General features: G+C 41.1%; 2 protein-coding genes across 8 annotated transcripts in view; one reads left to right on the plus strand and one right to left on the minus strand.

Moving 5' to 3' along the window:
• Positions 1 to 19,208, minus strand: part of LOC307033985 (gamma-aminobutyric acid receptor subunit alpha-5-like) — a 97,166-nt gene that overhangs the window by 45,374 nt on the left and 32,584 nt on the right. The gene's annotated exons all lie outside the window — the stretch shown is intronic.
• Positions 1 to 19,208, plus strand: part of LOC307033984 (gamma-aminobutyric acid receptor subunit beta-3-like) — a 41,591-nt gene that overhangs the window by 11,949 nt on the left and 10,434 nt on the right. For both annotated transcript variants that reach the window (XM_079672635.1, XM_079672636.1), the window contains exons 4-7: positions 1,396 to 1,616; positions 6,256 to 6,338; positions 7,499 to 7,636; positions 15,606 to 15,758. In XM_079672635.1, coding sequence (XP_079528761.1) covers positions 1,396 to 1,616; positions 6,256 to 6,338; positions 7,499 to 7,636; positions 15,606 to 15,758 — 595 coding nt within the window. The remainder of the gene's footprint in view (positions 1 to 1,395; positions 1,617 to 6,255; positions 6,339 to 7,498; positions 7,637 to 15,605; positions 15,759 to 19,208) is intronic.

Consider the following 19,208-nt stretch of genomic DNA (forward strand, 5'->3'; position numbering starts at 1 on the left):
GTATATTTATATCTCGCCCTGTCAATAAGCCTCACCTTCTTGGCAACAACTGTATTGTTTTTGAAGTGGTGGAGAGACAATGCACAGTTTGACCCACTGCTGTCACCCATGGCCAAAGCATATCTCTCTGTCCCAGCAACATCAGTACCAAGCAAGAGAGTTTTTTCCACAGCAGGGGATATTGCAAACATCCCAGCTTCTACCTGGAAATGTGGACATGCTCATATTCCTAAAAGATAACCTTGATGATGCTGAGGGAGTGAGTTAGAGTTGAGTTACTTGAAAAACTAAAGTGAAACTTAATTTATTCTATTGCAGGGTCTGATTATTATATTGTTGACACTTTAAAATACTACTATCCTACTAAAATACTGTACAAATCAGATTTATTATTTAATAAAGAAAAAAAAAAAGATTCACATTGTTTTCCTTTATTTTTCAATATTGCGATAAATATCGTAATGTGAGTTTTTGGTATCGTTACATCCCTAGAAATAGCGCAAGAAGAGTCTATATACATGTAATTGGAATAATAACTAATAACAGGTTTGTTACCAGGTAGGTTGACACGTACGAGGAATTTGACTTGATGGATGTTCTTTCAAAAGTTCAGGTGCTTAACAGTCTTATGGCCTGTGGGATGAAACTGTCCCTGAGTCTGGTGGTTTTACACACATTTAGTGTATCTATTAGGGCTGCTCGATTATGGCAAAAATCATAATCTCGATTATTTGGGTCAATAATTGATATCACGATTATTAAAAACGATTATCCATTTACTTTGAAAACATCAATTTATTGGAGAAAAAAATGTGAACAGTATGTTTTTAACAGTTGATTACCCTGAACTTTAAAGGTGGGTCCGTAGGTAAGTTTGAGAAACCGGCTCGAGATACACTTTTTGTTATATTCCATGGAATGCTCTTAACATCCCGATAGCAATGAATATCTTAAATGCTTTGACAATAAATACATAAAGAAATGTCATCTGTGGAAGCCGTGACGCTGTAAAAAGCTCGACCAATCATCTGAGCCGGCCCGGCTAAAGTAACTGGATGGCCTACCTGCCTGTCAGCCTTCCATCTGTGCACAAACTTATCTCGTGCCCTCATTGGTCATGTGCGCGTTCGTGTGTGTTGGAGGCGGGGCTCTGTAAGGAAGTAGCAGATTTCTTCCGGTTGTGTATTTTAAATTCTAGCTCACTCAAGCTGGTTTCTCCAAAATTACCTACCCCACCTTTAAGTATAATTCAACTGGAACGTTGTTTTCGTAATCGTTGCAAGCCATAATCGTAATTGCGATTAAAATACGATTAATTGAGCAGCCCTAGTATCTATGATTTATTTAACTATCAAACGTGACCTATTGTCTCTTGTCCTGTGTTTGTTTCCGTAGGACTACACGTTGACCATGTATTTCCAGCAGTACTGGAGGGACAAGCGTCTGGCCTATTTAGGAATCCCTCTCAACCTGACTCTGGATAACAGGGTTGCCGACTCGCTCTGGGTCCCCGACACATACTTCCTCAACGACAAGAAGTCTTTCGTCCACGGAGTCACCGTCAAGAACAGAATGATCCGCCTGCATCCGGACGGGACCGTTCTCTACGGCCTCAGGTTGGTTCTGACTCACACTATTATCCCATTTTGTCTGACACAAGAGTTGGGAAAGATACATATATTCTGCAGAGACTCCCTACTGTATATCATTGTCAACGAATCCTTTGGTTCTGCTTCACACTGCTCTCCCTTTCTTGTCCAAAATTCTGTAAATACAAGTCCTAAGAGGTTGCAAAAACCAAAACCATCAATGAATTGATCCTATCACTAGTGAATAGGACATTACATGTGGACATACCAGTCACCCTGACTACACATTTGGCTGTTTGGCCTTTGCCTTATTCTTTGTGTGAACAAAATGATAAAGGACAACCGATAGCTGAAATAGTTTGCAGATACTCTCCATAATGTTTCTGAAGTGTCAACACATCCCAAGAGGGTGCACAGACCACAACCAACAACTTATTGACTCTAGGTCTGTGTAGCCAATGAAAAGCGGGCTTACTAGTCATCCTGATGTTACAAACCACCGCTTTGAAGCCTTGAATTTGGCTCTTTGGCCATTGCAATCTTTTTATGGAACCAGAATGAATACAAGACGAGGGTCAAACTACAACCTAATACCCTTTCTTCTCCATATTCTGAAGATACAAGTCCTAAGAGGTTGCAAACACAGAAACAATCGATGAATGTATCCTACCACTAGACACTGTCTGTGTAGCCCATAACAAGTGGACATACTAGTCACCCTGACCACAAATTTGGCTCTCGCCCTTATTAGGTTTTTGGAACCAGAAATTATAAGCAAACTAAAACCAATTGCTGAACAAATTGACATCTATTCTGCGTATCGTTGGTTCTGACTCTTATCCGACACAAGATTAGGGAAGGATACAAATATTCTGCAGAGTCTCCCTATATCGTTGTCAACAACTCCTAGGAGGTTGCAAAGATAGAAACCATCAATAAATAGGTCCTATCACTAGTGAGTAGGACATTCAAAGTGGACATACCAGTCACCCTGACCACACATTTGGCTCTTTTGCCTTCGCCTTATTTGGTTTTTGGAACCAGAAATGATTAAGGACCGATTGCTGGAAAAGCTTGCAGATACTCTCCATATTGTTTCTGAATTCTCAAGATATCCTAAGAGGGTGCAAAGACAGAAACCAACAACTCTGTGTATTCAATGAAAGCCTTCAATTGGGCTCTTTGGCCATCGCAATCTTTTTTTTAAAAACAGAAATAATACAAGATGAGGGTCAAACTGCAGCAAACTGCAACCGAATGCTGAGAAATAAACTGTTAGGCCACCGAGATGTTACAATGAACTCATATTTACTGTAAAAACACTGTGAAAGGTACAGTAAGGTACGTTGCCTAAAAACTATTCAAATACACATCAATGACCAAGCACAATGAACTCTTATCTTAAAGTGTGTTTCATTGAAAATTAGGGATGCACGATATTGGTTTTTTGAAACCGATGCCGATAACTTCCTGCTTCTCAAGACCGATACCCGATAATATTATTATATATATATATATATATTAAATGTACCTGTAGTTTTTGCACACCTGGTGGTAAAAAAAAGACTAGTAGTGAGCAAATGACATGAGCATTACTACATGAACAAAACAAAGCCAAGAACAGTTTTGACTCTTCAAAGTGACCATATTTATTTTCCCGAATAAATATAATTGAGTCAATCAATCAATGACAAGACCCTTTTTCAAAAGCCTCGTCGATAGGTAAAGCCGGTGCATTTGCAGCTGGCATTGGATGCGCCGCTAGTTTAGCAGCGCAGGCGTCTTCGTACGCTTTTAACACACCATCGTAGCGATGGCGATGTTTCAGGTGACTAATCAGGTTGGAAGTATTATAGCTCGTTGCCTTTTTCCCTCCTCGTGGAACTTCTGCATTTCATTTGTTAATAAAAATAGCAAGCGAACTATCTAACTCTGAAACTTTGAAATAGTCCCATACTACCGACGACATGTTTGTTTACTGTCCTGGCTTCACGGCCGCACACCATTTACGTCACAGCCAGGCATGAGTTAGGGAGCGCTGGATTTGTGAAAAACTCCCCTCTTCCTAAACCACTAATACCACAGTACTGGCCAAACGGGAGGAGCCAAGTGAAAAACAAGCGCCCCTCATCCCAATCCACCCACACCGCAGTATTTCTTTCTCTTTTTTTTAACCCAAAAAATATATTGTAAATTATCGGGGCTATTAACACTTTTATCGGGTTTATCGGGATGACGTCATAATTCCTAATATCGGATCGATAATTATCGGCCCGATAATTATCGTGCACCACTATTGAAAATAGTCCCCAACAACCACACAATGTGATCTGTTTAAGGAAGACCTTTTTCAACAAATAAACTTGGGCTGAAGAGGTAATTGATTCTACATATCTATTTATCTTGTTACAGTGTAGAGTGTATTCATGTATTTAGACTGGGCACTTTTTTGGGGCCATGCATATGAGCCGCCCTCCCTGCAACAGGCTCAGGGTCAAAATGTTCTCGGATGTTTCCCATTGTCAAGTTAATGCTGTGTTTAAAGCCCAATTACGGCACCGCAGTCGCCCATGCTGAGAACTTGGCAGATTTCTGCTGCTGGCCGCTGAGCAGCCAGAGGATTATGTGTCGTGCTCAAGGGCACGCTGGCATTTGATTCTTTAAAAGGAAGCAGTCAGAGGAAGTGCGAGCAGGTTAGACGGTGCATTAATGCAACATTAAGCTTGCAGCTGTTGTTTGATATTTGTAGCATAAAGCCCTTGTTTTGAATTTCCATTGATCTTCTCGACAGGCAGGTTCAGAAGAGTTACTGTGACCTATGAATATGGATGCATGCTTTGAATTATTAGAGTGCAGAGCGAGAAGTGTGTGTGTGTGTGTGTGTGTGTGTGTGTGTGTGTGTGTGTGTGTGTGTGTGTGTGTGTGTGTGTGTGTGTGTGTGTGTGTGTGTGTGTGTGTGTGTGTGTGTGTGTGTGTGTGTGTGTGTGTGTGTGTGTGTGTGTTTTTGCACATGCTTGCTTGTGTTTGAGTCCTTCAGTGTTCGTATTTTACAGTCATACAGCCATGCTTGATTATGCAAGTGGAGTTCATAGCACTTAGCTTTGTGGGCTACTTATAGACCTCTCAATGCTTTCAAGAGATCAAAGGCAGAGGCAGATGTGTGACGCGGTGTTTGTCATATCAACTGTTAAATAATAATGTTTGTCAGGTAAGGCTGAGTAACGTCCTGAAAACTGATTCATATCGTGGACAAACTGTATGTGTGTCAATGTTAGGCATTGTCTTAAGGAATAATGACACGACATTTCATAAGAAGGCGTGTTCATGGGTTCATCTGTTGTTTACTATTTGAAGAGGACATGAGATCTTCGGTTTTATTCAATACTTTGGTTCTAGGTTGCTTCCAAAACATGTCTGCATGCTTTATTGTGTCCGTCTGAATATGCCTGTGTTTAGTTTGGTCTGAAACGCTCCGATTTAGCGCCTGTCTCTTTAAGACCCCTCCCAAAAAGGCTGCTTTGATTGGCTAACAAAAACATGTGACGCACCTTTGCAAAGGTATATCTATATAATAGTGTATATTATACATAAGGGGGGGCGGTATATTCTCAAACAAGCCCTCATATAACAAAGGAAGGGGATCCAAACCCAAATGTTTTTTCATGATATATGTTTGACCTCCTTTTGAATCCAAACATTATATTCACTGATTTAAAGCTGATGTATTCTTATGTGTGCCTTTGATCTCTTATTGTAATATTATATTTTATTATAATGTTATGTCGGCTGTGAAGCACTTCGGTAAAACTCTCTGTTTTAATATGTGCTATATAAATAAAGTGGATTGGATTGATTGGATAAAGCCTTACTGCCTACTTTAATCTCTGCTAAAAACACATAGCAGACATTTTAAAATACTATAAATGTATAACAAGCTCACAGAAGGAAATGCAGGGTGTCACAATAATCACCATACGTCTCTTTGGCAGTCCTAATGTTCTGTCGTTGTGATTTTAGCTGTATAATGATAGCACCTAATGGCTTTCCACAGCTTCATCTGCGTCTGAACTGCATGAAGTCTTCCAGTGGCTAACTGCCAAGCAGCCGGCTTTTAATCAGGGCAGACTTAGCCTAAATTATTTTGAATTTGCATTTCACTTTGCTGCTTATTTTAACTGCTGACTGTCTGCCTTTTGAGCTCATCTGATAAACAAAGAGATACCTCCTCAAAAGCCAGTTCAGATGAGCAGGCACTGAGCTCTGCCAGAATGTGTTGCCTTTAATATGATTTTTATTTACACAAATGTTCAGTTAATCACTGGATGGAGGGTGGCCAGTTTGATACGTGAGGACATGAAGGGAGAACTGCTTGCCTGTGATCCATAGCGTATTTAAACAGCAACAGAGTCAGCGTAATACATTGGAGGCCTTGCCATAATATTTTAAGATGACAGTGCCAATACTCTCCAGTAAAAGGACACCAACTGAGGAAGTTAGTGTAAATACAAATTGATTTCGTGTCCTTTAAAGAAGCTACGACATTCCTAACTGTATTCCCAGAGTCCCTTACAGTCCCTCGTTTAGTAACCGGCTTTGTTGTTTTATTTAATAACGTGTAAATCACACACAGTATCTAACACCTTCTCCCCTGCGTGTTGTGTTTCAGGATAACCACGACAGCAGCGTGTATGATGGATCTCAGGCGGTATCCCCTGGACGAACAGAACTGCACTCTGGAGATCGAGAGCTGTGAGTAGAGAGACCTGAAGCCTTTAGGACTGACATACTGAAACCCTGAGAGGAAAACCAATGCAGCTCCTTATGTCAAATGTTAGGGCTTATATCCAAACGGTTTTCCTTCTTCTTTAGAGCGTGCTATAAGAGGTCTTACGGACGCCCTCTGCTTCAGCTTTATGTATCTATGAATGTACGTAATGAAAGGACATGGAAATGGACAGACACGAAAAATATGACATGGTCTAGAGCGCCTCCTGTGACTGATCTGACGGAGAATCGTAACAAATATTTTGTGTTTTTAAAGTGCTATGTTCTAATAGGAGCACTCCCATTTCCTATTAGATACGTGTGGACCCACTTGGCATCCGTGTAGCTTCAATTGTCAAATGTTATATCGAAACCTTTTCCTTCTTCTTTAGAGCGGGTCTTACGGACGCCCTCAGCTTCAGTCAGAGACATATCTAAAACAACAAAAGGATTGGCCAAGATACACATGACTATGGCTTAGCTGTTGTTATAATATTAGGACATTACAATGTTTAAAATTGTGTATAGAGGGTTGAATTTGTGCATGGACTGTAATGAAATAAATGGAAATCGACAGACAGGAAAAATGTGATGTTTAAATCCTTAAATACATCCTTGTAGCTACAATTGAGACGAAGCCAGTTCCTCCAATATAATGTAACAATGGAGCACATGCAGGTTCCCTTCACATGTCTAGTTTCACAGTGAATACCAGCTATTTTTTAAATATCTTTTTGACATTTTTTTAAACTCAAGTGAACCTACTAAACCGACCCGCTTTCCAAAGCAACGTCTGGTTCTTGGAGAGAACTTCAAACATGTTTCCTCCCGAGTGACAGCGCAGTTGGAAGATAAGCAACGCTGCATATCTCGCTCTCCAGTGAGAGTTCGACAGATGGTTACACCTTGGTGTGTGTGTGTGTGTGTGTGTGTGTGTGTGTGTGTGTGTGTGTGTGTGTGTGTGTGTGTGTGTGTGTGTGTGTGTGTGTGTGTGTGTGTGTGTGTGTGTGTGTGTGTGTGTGTGTGTGTGTGTGTGTGTGTGTGTGTGTGTGTGTGTGTGTGTGTGTGTGTGTGTGTGTGTGTGTGTGTGTGTGTGTGTGTGTGTGTGTGTGTGTGTGTGTGTGTGTGTGTGTCTTCTCGTGCAGATGGCTACACCACAGACGACATCGAGTTCTACTGGAAAGGAGGCGATACAGCCGTAACGGGGGTGACACGGATCGAGTTGCCTCAGTTCTCCATCGTCGATTACAACCTGGTGTCCAGAAACGTAGTGTTTTCCACAGGTAAAAACTGTTTTACTGTTAATGCTCTGGCTTCTACAAACCGAACGTCCGTTGGGAAACACACACGATAGACTGACAACTGAATGTTCTATTTTTCAGCATATTGTTCATATCAAGCATTGGCCCATTTTCAAGCTGATTATTTAATCAATTTCTGTAGCAGACAAATCCGTGCCAAAGCTCGATCTGTTGATCTGAAATCCTCAGAGCCAAACTTGTGTTTGTTAGAGCTTCTAATTGGTTTGAAGGAAGGAAACGCGATGCCTTTGAAGTGTCCCTCAACAGCAGCTGATGCGAGGACGCGGGGATGGTACTTAAACCAAAACATGATGTAATCGCCGTGATTTACAGAGTCATTTCGGCCCGTGTCAGGGGGCCGTTGACCCTGGACGTAACGGTACGTCCACACAGCAGCTTTAAAAAAATCTTCCAACGCTTCCAACGCTTCTCTGCCCATTGACTTTGAATGGGGATGATGCCGAACTGCATTGTGGGGAAGCAAAGCGAAGATTTCCAGGATTTCCAGGATTCAAAAGTTGAGCAATGTTCAACTTTTGAAGCTGAGCTCGAAGCGTCAGCCAATCAAATCCCGTTTATGCAAATCTGACAGTTCAAGCGCTAGCCAATCAAACCACGTGCAAGCTGGGAGAGCCAGACCGCAGTTCATTTCCTCATATTCCAAACGAGAAATTACGGTAGCAAATCACCCGGTTCTTTACGACCAGAACTATTTACCGGGATACAAACCGGAGGAACCAGGCATGGAGGGAGGTGGCAGAGACAGTGGGTGAAGCTGGTAGGTTTTTGCCTGTCTGGGGAGTTTATACTTCGTTTAAACATTGCTAGCTAGCATAGACAGTATCTTTAGCCAGCCTGGAATGTAGCATAAAATAGCACCATAGACATTAATCTCATACATGTTCATCATAGCCCTTCCCGCTGACACTTTACCTCTGCCACATCATAGACTATATGCATCACATTAATGCACACAATGTCATACTCCTTTCTGCACATATTCTGAGTGGAGAAGAACCGGGGTTTTTTGCTTTGTATGTCGGGGGCGGGAGCTTCATGTGATTGGTTGTTGGTCGCAAAAATCCCCGAGCTCTCAGACACGCCCAGCTCCAAGATTTTCAAGATTTTTTCAAAGCTGCTGTGTGGACGGGCCGTAATGGTTAGTTAGGGTATCATGCTGATGCTAACAAACTGTAGCCTCAATCAATTCAATCAGTCAATACTTTAAAGCACAGTTGCAGGTTTATCTTAAAGCATGTAGGAATAAAAGGGGATTTATTGTCAGAAATGAAGTTAATAATTCAGTTTAATTGGAGTATAATCTAAGAATCGTTTTCCTTTCAATTAGGGATCAGGTCCTCGTTTAGTGTCCTTAACTTCAATCAAGTTCCTCAATGGCCAGTTTCTGAAGAGATTTTCATTTCCAGGTGCAATTTGTCACTGTGACACGTAACAGCAGTTAGTTAGTGAACTCTAAAAACATTAGCAGTATTATAATTGAATTCTGTTGCTAAGTTGAGTGCAGAAGAGAAGTTTAACAACCCTCATTGCTCACAGGGGGATTCCGCTCTCTGTTGTGAACTTTGTTTTTTAATTTGACGTACAGTGAGGTCTTCATTTAATCACATTTAGTCCCAGGTACAGAGCTTTAATGACACTCCCTGACCAACAGCTATATCATCAGGTCAGCAGAGACTCAGTCAGAGGAGGGGAATAAAAGCTGTGTGACATTTATTAATAACATAATCTCTCAGAGAAGTTATGCTCGTGAGGAGAAGCCACACCCAGGCGTGAAAAGACATGAAGAGAAAATCATTCTTTTGTTTCCTTTTGGGGTATTTTTAACTTCTCCTTTGAGGCTACACAGTATTTTTGCCTCTCAGTGTTCCTTTAATATCCTCCTCTTTCGACCCTCCTTCTCACTGTGTGTGTGTGTCTTTGTTATCTCTGACGTGCTGCATTGCGTTAACAATCAATCTCATGGTCCAGCAGGAGCAGAGCGCACTACTACTACTACTGTGGGTGGCGACAATTAAACTTTAGTGTCCACTGGTCTGCTGCCGTGCTCTTGGCAGGAAGTGTGAAGCACATCAAAGCTTCCCTGCAAGGCTGGCTAATGACCAGGTTCCCTCCGTCACATGTGCCACTCGCCAGCCTCCTTTAATGCCCAATTTCCTCTCTTCTATCCCTGCTTTCTGTCCAGTCTTTACCTCCTTTACTGTGCATTTCCCTCTCTTGTGTACGAGGTGTGGTTCAATTCCAATTCCCCTGCTCTCTGATAGGACTCAGAGCATCATATATTCATGTGCAATAAGGATCAAAACATCAATTATTCTCCTCTGAGCACACATGCAAACACTGCTCTGTGTGTGTGTGTACATGCAATAAGCATGTCCATATGCAAATGCATGCATGAACGGACTGTGTGAGGTGACATTTACGCGTGTTGTTTTTCAATTTACATCAACGTCACGGCTGTCATCACCTATTCTGTCTTCATCCTCTCTCTTATCTCCATTAGGATAGCTGCGATATAACAGCTTTAATATTTAGTAACATGTATATTTCATGTGTTTGGTGGTAAAGATAGTTTGCATAAACATTAATTGTAACAGCTCTTGAAAAATAATTCATTAGAAGCTACAGCATTTATTATTGTGTCCCTTTGCAGTTCACCATAACAGTGGCAGATTTAACACTTAACATTCATTGTCATAATTAGCTTTTTAAGGTGTGAAAAGCAAGGACACAGTGCTGTAAATGTTGTTGTCTCCATAAATCAGAAAAACACCGTCTCCTGCCGACTCATTTCTAAACAAGAATATTGTAATAGAAGTGGTCAAATATGCACTTCCTGGTTTTAGACATGATTTTGTGATAAAAGACTAAATTTCCCAGGAAAAAAGGCAGCATGTTTCAATTTCAAGACTACAATGAATAAGCGTTTTAGGAAAAGCACTAAGCAGTGTTACTCACAAGCGTTTAACTATCTTAGTTAAGGGACATTTTCAAGTTAGTCTTACTGAATGCATTACAAGTATTCTCAAATATGAATGGTCGATACCAGTGTTTCCCCTAGGTTTACTGCTTTGGGGGGGTGCTGCCTGAGCGTGGGGGGAGGGGGGGGGAGCAGAGAGAGGAGCTGTGGGTTATTGTTAATGATTAATGCATCAGTGTTTCTTAGGGTCAAAATAAAACACTAAACTCACAACTTAAAATGAAAGCGTTTAGTTTATTTAATAAAAGAGCGCATGATCAATGTGAAAAGTGACAGTAGATATAGATTATTTGCAATTTGGTGCTATGTATATATTTAAAAAATACAAAAAAAACAAAACAAATAATGTATAATCTTTTTATTTAATTTTTTAAACACCTTGAATTTCAGGGGGGGGGGAGGGGGCGCGGGGCTCCGTTGGCGGGGCGCAGTGTCCCTCCAAGACAATGGTAGGGGAAACACTGGATACTGCTCGGACTACAACGGACTACAAATGTTAAAAAAAGACGCTTCCAATAATACCAAATTCTTGCCCCTTTGCGTTCTGAATCTTAATTTATTCACATTTATTTGTCAATACCGATAAAAAACTGTTTTAGTTAAAGCACTAAGCAGTGTTACTCACAAGAAGAAAAGTATCTTAGTTAGGTGAAATGTTCAAGTCTTACTGAATGCATTAAAAGTATTCTCAAATATGATTGGTCGATACTGCTCGGACTACAAAAGGAATACAAACGGACTACAAATGTACAGAAAAAGGGGCTTTTGATACCAAATTCTTGCCCCTTTGCTTTCTGATTATTAATGTATTCACATATATTTGTCAATACCGATAAAAATCACTAAGCAGGGTTACTCACAAGCGTAAAACTATCTTAGTTAAGTGCAAAGTCTTAATGAATGCATACAAAATATTCTCAAATATGATTGGTCAATACTGCTCGGACTACAAATGGATTACAGCAGGACATCAAACGGACTACAAATGTAAAAGAAAAAGGGGCTTTTGATACCAGCATCTTCTCCATTTGCCTTCTGATTCTTAATTTATTCACATTTATTTGTCAATACCGATTATACAGCACTTGAATTCTCCATGAGGGAGACAAAAGAGACAAAACGGAGCGACAGCAGACCTCCTTCAGCCACCCTTATTGACTTATCGTTGTCCTGTCATTACCCACTCAACTTTCATTTATTCATTCCCTCTTCCTCGGCCTCCTCACACATGCTGTTCCTCCCACTCGCGGATGTTGTTTGGTGTAGCAGTTACAGCCCGTACAGATCTACACCCACGCGATAGTGAACCTCAGCCCCCTCCTTTTTTTCTTAAACCACTTCTGCATCTGTGAAGACACTCTGCTCCCATTTAGGAGAGCAGGAGCTGCCGTCAAGGAAGCTTCAAAGGAGGTGAATGGGATGTTTTAAGACCTGTTCCCATATTCACGTTGTAATGAAGTGTTCAGCGTGAGTTGGGTTTGATCACGGCTGCCATATGGTTTATTAACGAGGATCACCTAATGTGATCAATTAGGCTAATTTGTAAATGTGTATATGCTTAACTACTAAGCAGCTTTGAAATCAGCTTGAAAATGAGCTGGTTTTATACAAATTAAGTTCTTAAACGATGACGAAATCAAAAAACATTTATCTAAATCTGTTTGTTTTTTTACTAAACCATTGTATAAAGCAAAAATGACGAGCGTTTGAGTGTCAAATTCGAGAATTTAGGTCTAGATACGTGAAAAAATTCATTAGATATTAGATTAATGAACGGGATATACTTAATTAATGGAGATTTTATTATTTTGTTGCATGAGTTAAGGGCTGTTTAAGAGGTTATTTGCATTATCGAGCATTAACATGACAGGTACCACTTAAATTTGTACTTTTTAGAAGGTCTTAATTTATAAAGGTGAACGGGTAGGGATAATTCAATAATCTAAATCAGTTTTGTTTGTAACTAAACCATTATATAAAGCAAAAATGACAAGCGTTTGAGTGTCAAATTTGAGAATTTAGGTCTAGATACGTGAAGAAATTAATCAGATATTGGATTAATGAATGGAACATACTTAATTAAGGGGGATTTTATTATTTTGTTGCATGAGTTAAGTGGAAGATAAGATGTAATTTGCATTATTTCACATTAACATGCAGGTACCACTTCATTTGTACCTTTTAGTGCAGGGGGGTCAAACTCAAATACACAGTGGGCCAAAATAAAAAAATGGGTGCTAGTCGAGGGCCGGACTGGTTCAATGTTTATTGCAGAACTTATTGAAATGAACTTATTGCACATATTAAACCTGGAACTAACAAAGCTTAAATGATTGCCTATAAAAACAACATTAAACATTAAATAATCAGTTCATTCATTTCTTATGGCTCTATCTGCAGCTTCTCCAGAGTCATTTCTTATGAGTACATTTTCCCACAGGCCAACAACAGCTTCAACAAAACTATTTCCCTCAAAGAACAAACCAAACATGCCCTGTTGTCGTGAGAGAGAAACATCCATTAAACTCAGTGTGCTGCTCTGTGATGCTAGCTCAGATACTTGGCATCTCATCTTGGGTGCTAGGTCATCAATGTTTGGGCTCAGGCTCTGAACTGAGGAGACCCTCAGGATGGAGTGAAGGTGTGCGTGCAATATACCGGAGGGCCAGATCTAATAGTAATTAAAAATTATCCTGTGGGCCGAAATTAAATCCACCAAGGGCCTGATTTGGCCCCCGGGCCTCGAGTTTGATGTCTTTCAGAGGGTCCTAATCTCCAAGGCGGTTGTGGTTGTTGTCGAGGCCCCTTTAAAAGCCCTTTAACCGTGCAGATCATTATTTGATCTGTCTTTGTACCTCTGAATGACAGTGACAGTTGATTTGTTGTGCACCAGTGTTTCTCTGAGTTATTAATTTGTTTGTTTTACCTCGATCTATTCCTGGCAGTGTCTTTGATCGACTATTTCGACTCCGTTTACTGCAAACAAACTCATGCTGCTGTGGAGAAGACGTGATATTCTATTATAAATACTATTGTTTAACCTTTCCCTTGAGGAGGATGGGAAGGTTTTTAATCTACGTGGTGATGCTATGTGGAAAATAAGGGATTCAATTTATATTTCATATCTTTAGGGATTATCAAGGGACTATATTGTCTTAAAAATGGCACAAATAAACGAGGAGAATTACAATGAAATCAATAAACACACAGAAGAACAGTTGTTATCATGTCTTTGACTTGACCTACAGGTTACATTGGGTTACCTTTCAAAATGTGATATTCCAAGTGTGTGCTGCACCAGCTATTTTTGCACGTAAGAATAGACCACTTTTTTGAACGAGCTTAATAAAATACTTTTTGACAAATTCCCTGCTATTAAGGGCTTTGTAAACAAATCAAAAACAATGCCTGACACGCATTACTGTACAGATTTCCACCCGACCTTGTCATACAAGATGCAAAGACGGGTAATAAACCCATCACTACTGGATCATCAGAGTTATTACAATTCACCCTGAGGGAAACATGAATGTGCGTTCCATAGTTCATATTCAATGATTGTCGAGACGCTTCCAAATGCCAACATTATGGTGGCATTAAATTCAGGCTTATCATGTTTTGTGTTTGACAAAATGACAACATAGCGCATTTGTTAGCAATGTTGGTTATTCTGGTTGTGGACATTCTTTGACTGTCAGATGATAAGAGTTAGAACGTGGAATGGACTTCACCCCGACCTTTCAAGTCAATTCAAAGCTAAAGTAAAAACTATTATATTTGCAGATTACTCAGCGAACAGGTATTGGATATTCCCAGTATTTGCTTTTTTCTTGCCCTAACTTTTTTTTTTTTTTCAGTTTTCATTGGTTTTCTTTGTACTCCTTAATTTCTAAATGTTTTTGACGAAATAAATGCCATTATTATATTGATGCTAATGATGATGCACGGGAGGGCTACTCCCCATAAGCTATGCTCCCGCTTCTACTCATTTTGTTCATTTGTGTGTATGAATTATACGTTTTTGTTTTTGTATGATTTTAGTAGAATAAATAAAAAAATAAACACTTCATGAGCAGCCTGGCACTTTAAAAATAACATGTTGGGATTTTATAGCGATCTGACCTCCAGCCGGCGCTGAATCCTAATGAGATATCAGAGTGACTCTCGATCCAACTCTTCACACGCTGTCAGTAGCTTTCTACCGAAACATACGGATTGGAAATTACACTGTAATGGTCCCCAGTTCTCCTCCGATGTGACGGGGGGGGGCTAAGAATAGTGGGAGTAACGAGCCGTAGATTAAATCCATAAAGAACCGTATGCTGGGAGATTTATGAGAAATTATGCATCGCACTTCCATCCAAGCACAGGCACTGTAGTGTTTGTGTTCCAGGTCATGGAGAAGTAATAACAGAAATGCTCCGTCATAACAAATCGGGGCGAGGAATATTGCTTCCCTGACTTACGAAGCAACCGAGGCACTCCTACATGCATTTGGAAAGCTATTATTCCCCCAGTTATGCTGAATCATCCTATGAATTATGTAGGTAGGTGGAATGCGACGTGCAGATATGATCAATCAAAAATGTGCTGACATCTTTATCACCGTCTTAAATATTGTGTCACATCGTATCGAAACGGGTTTACAGTTTCGTGTGTGTGTGTGTGTGTGTGTGTGCGAGCGAGAGGAGAAGAACAGGATTCTTGTTACCATGGCAATAAATCCAGCCCATGCTGTCGGGTGTTGTCATGGAAACAGAAACAAAAACACAAGGTGTCCCTGTGTGCTCCTACGAATTAAATAAGTGTAGAAGCATTATTTTCAAATTAATGGAACCGAATGTGCTTTGTTTTTAAATTTGATGAAAAAAACAAAATGATCATTAAAGTATCGTTTTTTTTTTTTAACGGGAAATATTTTAACTCTGATATTTGTTCGCTCTTTCCCCTCAGGTGCCTACCCTCGACTGTCTCTGAGTTTCAAGCTGAAGAGGAACATCGGATACTTCATCCTGCAGACGTACATGCCATCGATCCTGATTACCATCCTCTCCTGGGTCTCCTTCTGGATAAACTACGACGCTTCGGCAGCCAGAGTGGCTCTAGGTGAGAAACATCTGGATCTCTCAGAAGACATTGGGGACGATAGTTAGCCACAAACATCCCCGATTGAACCTTTCATTGTGTTGTGGAGCAACAGAGAGCTTTGGGAAATGGCTTGGAAAACGTTGGGACCAAATTAAGTTTTCAAATATATAGAGATTTTAGCCAAGGCAGCACAATTATTTTTTCGAAGATGCAACTTGGACTGGTGCAATTTCAAAATCCCAGTCAGCAATATTTGGTAAAAGCTAAAAGGTGTTGTGATAATGCAGAGAAGTAACGGCCCACAAACATATTCTACAGACTAAATAAATATCCTTGTATGGTACAGATCTTCAACAAAAAAATCCCACTAAGATCGTTTACATATATTTTTCAATGAAACTGTAGACAATGTTCCAAAAAAGGTCATTCCCAAAAGCAATATCCTCCAAAATAATTTGGAGTTATATTTTCCACATCCTGCAGCTCTAAAATTCTGCAACAGCCATGTAAACATAGTTTTGCCCATTGTGGCTTTCCGTAGGGCACAAGCTGAATTTAGTCTGAGACCGAACTGGGTCATATTGTATATTTTGTCTCTTGCTGTTGCTGTGGTCACTGAAAGGCCTCCAGGAGCTATAATTACATCTAATGAACAAAATTTCACTTCTGAGTGAGGAGTGCATGTGTGGGTGCTGAGGCCCACGCTCTGTGAGCAGTAAACAAGGCCGAGAGGGAAACAGCAGGTCGTGAAATCATTGTGATTCCTCTCAGGTGGTCCAAGTTCAATATTAAAGCTGACGGATGAAACATGAGGAATCAGGCGGGGGAAATATGTAACATGAACGCTGTCAAGACAATCTTTAACGATGCAATTTTGACTTCACAGCAGTCTTAATTTGACAGCTTTAAATGGCCATTTGATTGTTCACTAAACGCCTCACCTGAACAGCAACGGTCCAATCATAGCTTAGCAACCGTAACTAGGATTTCACCACCTACTGCTTCGTCTTTTCCAGAAGCAAAAACACAAGAACAAAAGTCTAAAGAATGGATTCAACTCTAATGTAGGCTCACTACCCACAGTGAAAACAGAGTGCTACTGCCAAAGCAAAAGTGACATTACAGAAAAGCCACTTTTATGATCCAGTATACTCATTGCTAAGCCCACACACACACACACACACACACACACACACACACACACACACACACACACACACACACACACACACACACACACACACACACACACACACACACACACACACACACACACACACACACTATTTTAAACGGATCATTACAGGACATAGGGTATAATCATCTCAAGGTTGTACCCCTGCCTCTTCGTTAACAGCTAACCAAATGTGATGATTTTAGGATTCAAAACAAGAATCTCGAGAGCTACATCTCCTACTTCTTAGTCGTGTTCAACTCACATGCAAATTGGCAGCCCGAAGAAACTGAGTAATTGAACATTTGACAGCCAAAGCAATAATTGACTTGAATACAAACCAGGGAAAACTCAAAGTCCCCCGTGTGTCAGTTGGTTTGTGGTAATATTAAAATGAAGCTGCCGTGTCTGCGTGTGGACATGCTTTAGACTTGGGGGGCCAATAGGAGCCCAGCAGCCCTGAGGGACTCCTAACAGTTCAATCTGCCAAATGATTGCTGCTCTGGCGCTAAATCATCTGTATATGGCTGGATAATGGAACTGTAATGACCTTAACACATCCTAATGCTTTTTGGAAAACAGGCTTTGATCCATTACCTGTTGTATCCAGCTTGTTAGAGACTGGAATTTTCAGTTTGATATCCACTGCTATTTGCCTGCTTAAGGCACGCATGTAATATCCGGTCATTACCTTGGAGGGAATCTGCTGTTGTGTGTGTGTGTGTGTGTGTGTGTGTGTGTGTGTGTGTGTGTGTGTGTGTGTGTGTGTGTGTGTGTGTGTGTGTGTGTGTGTGTGTGTGTGTGTGTGTGAAATCCTGCTGGCTGCAATATCCGGTGTGTGTGCGTCCTCCGCTGAGGGGCAACCGGAGGTCCATGCACTTCTCCTGATGGATCATTACAAGCTTTCAGCAGGTGCATTGACGGTGGAAGAGAGAGAGAGTGTGTGTGTGTGTGTGTGTGTGTGTGTGTGTGTGTGTGTGTGTGTGTGTGTGTGTGTGTGTGTGTGTGTGTGTGTGTGTGTGTGTGTGTGTGTGTGTGTGTGTGTGTGTGTGTGTGTGTGTGTGTGTGTGTGTGTGTGTGTGTGTGGGGGGGAATGCATGTGTGTGTGTGCAAACCTGCCAGTAAGAGCAGTGTAATGATCAGGGAGAAATCAATTCAAGGAGTCAGCAGGCAAACAATTCAATTGTTTGAAGGAGAATCTCATTTTCCTGAGCAATTTTGAAGGATTGCAAAGTTACAAATGACCCCCTCGCAGCCTAATCTGGTTGCAACCCATTTCCCACACTGACGCTCTTCGCTCACAATCACATTACACCAACAGTCAAGGTGTGGGCATTAGCTGTAATTGGTGCCAGAGCACTTTAAGTGTAATGGTAGACACAAGATCACTGTGTGTTGTGCGGTTTCCTCATCCGCAGACTCCCAAATGACAAGTTGTGAAGCATTGCGAATGCTAACTACAGAGCTGACAATTAGTGCTGTCTGCAAGTGATGAATGGAAAACTTTAATTACCACCCATGCCTCTATCCTCGCCGCCAACATTCATTGCCGTTTTCAAGCGCTTACTGCATCCTACACGATGTTTTCCCTTCTTATAATGCTGAGCTGTGTTGCTAATGGCCTATTAGCTCGTGATTAGAGCACATTTGATTACCATGTGCCTTTGTTCCAGCTGGTAAGGTGACAACGAGGGACATACAACGAGAGAAAACGGGGGGGAGGGGACGGAAAGAGGGAAACCGTCGCTAAATGATGGAGAGATCTGGCTTTTACAGGATAAATGAAGAGGGAGAGGGGGTGAGATTGAGGCAGAGGGAGAGATAGTGGATAACAATGGGAATAGACAAGGGAGTGGGCGAGAGAATGAGAGGGAGACAGAGAGTGAGAGGGACCCTATAAAACTATATTTCTCCCCAGAGAGTAACAGCGTGATGAAAAAGGAGGGAGGCCCATGGACCCCTTGATTAAATTGTCCGGACCGAGGGTGCAGAGTGAGGGAGTGAGGGAATGAGGAAGGAAGGGTGGGTGTGAGGACGGGAGGGAGTGAAGGACGGAGAGTAATGGCGCAGCTGAGAGAACACCTATAAAGAACAAGGCTGTCGTTAAGCAAAAAAAACCGAAAGATTGCACCATCCAATAGGGACAGAGACACGGAGCATGTGCTTGTACAGGCACACACACACACACACACACACACACACACACACACACACACACACACACACACACACACACACACACACACACACACACACACACACACACACACACACACACACACACACACACACAC

The sequence above is a fragment of the Notothenia rossii genome, assembly GCF_949606895.1.
Source record: "Notothenia rossii genome assembly, chromosome: 3".
NCBI lineage: Eukaryota > Metazoa > Chordata > Actinopteri > Perciformes > Nototheniidae > Notothenia > Notothenia rossii.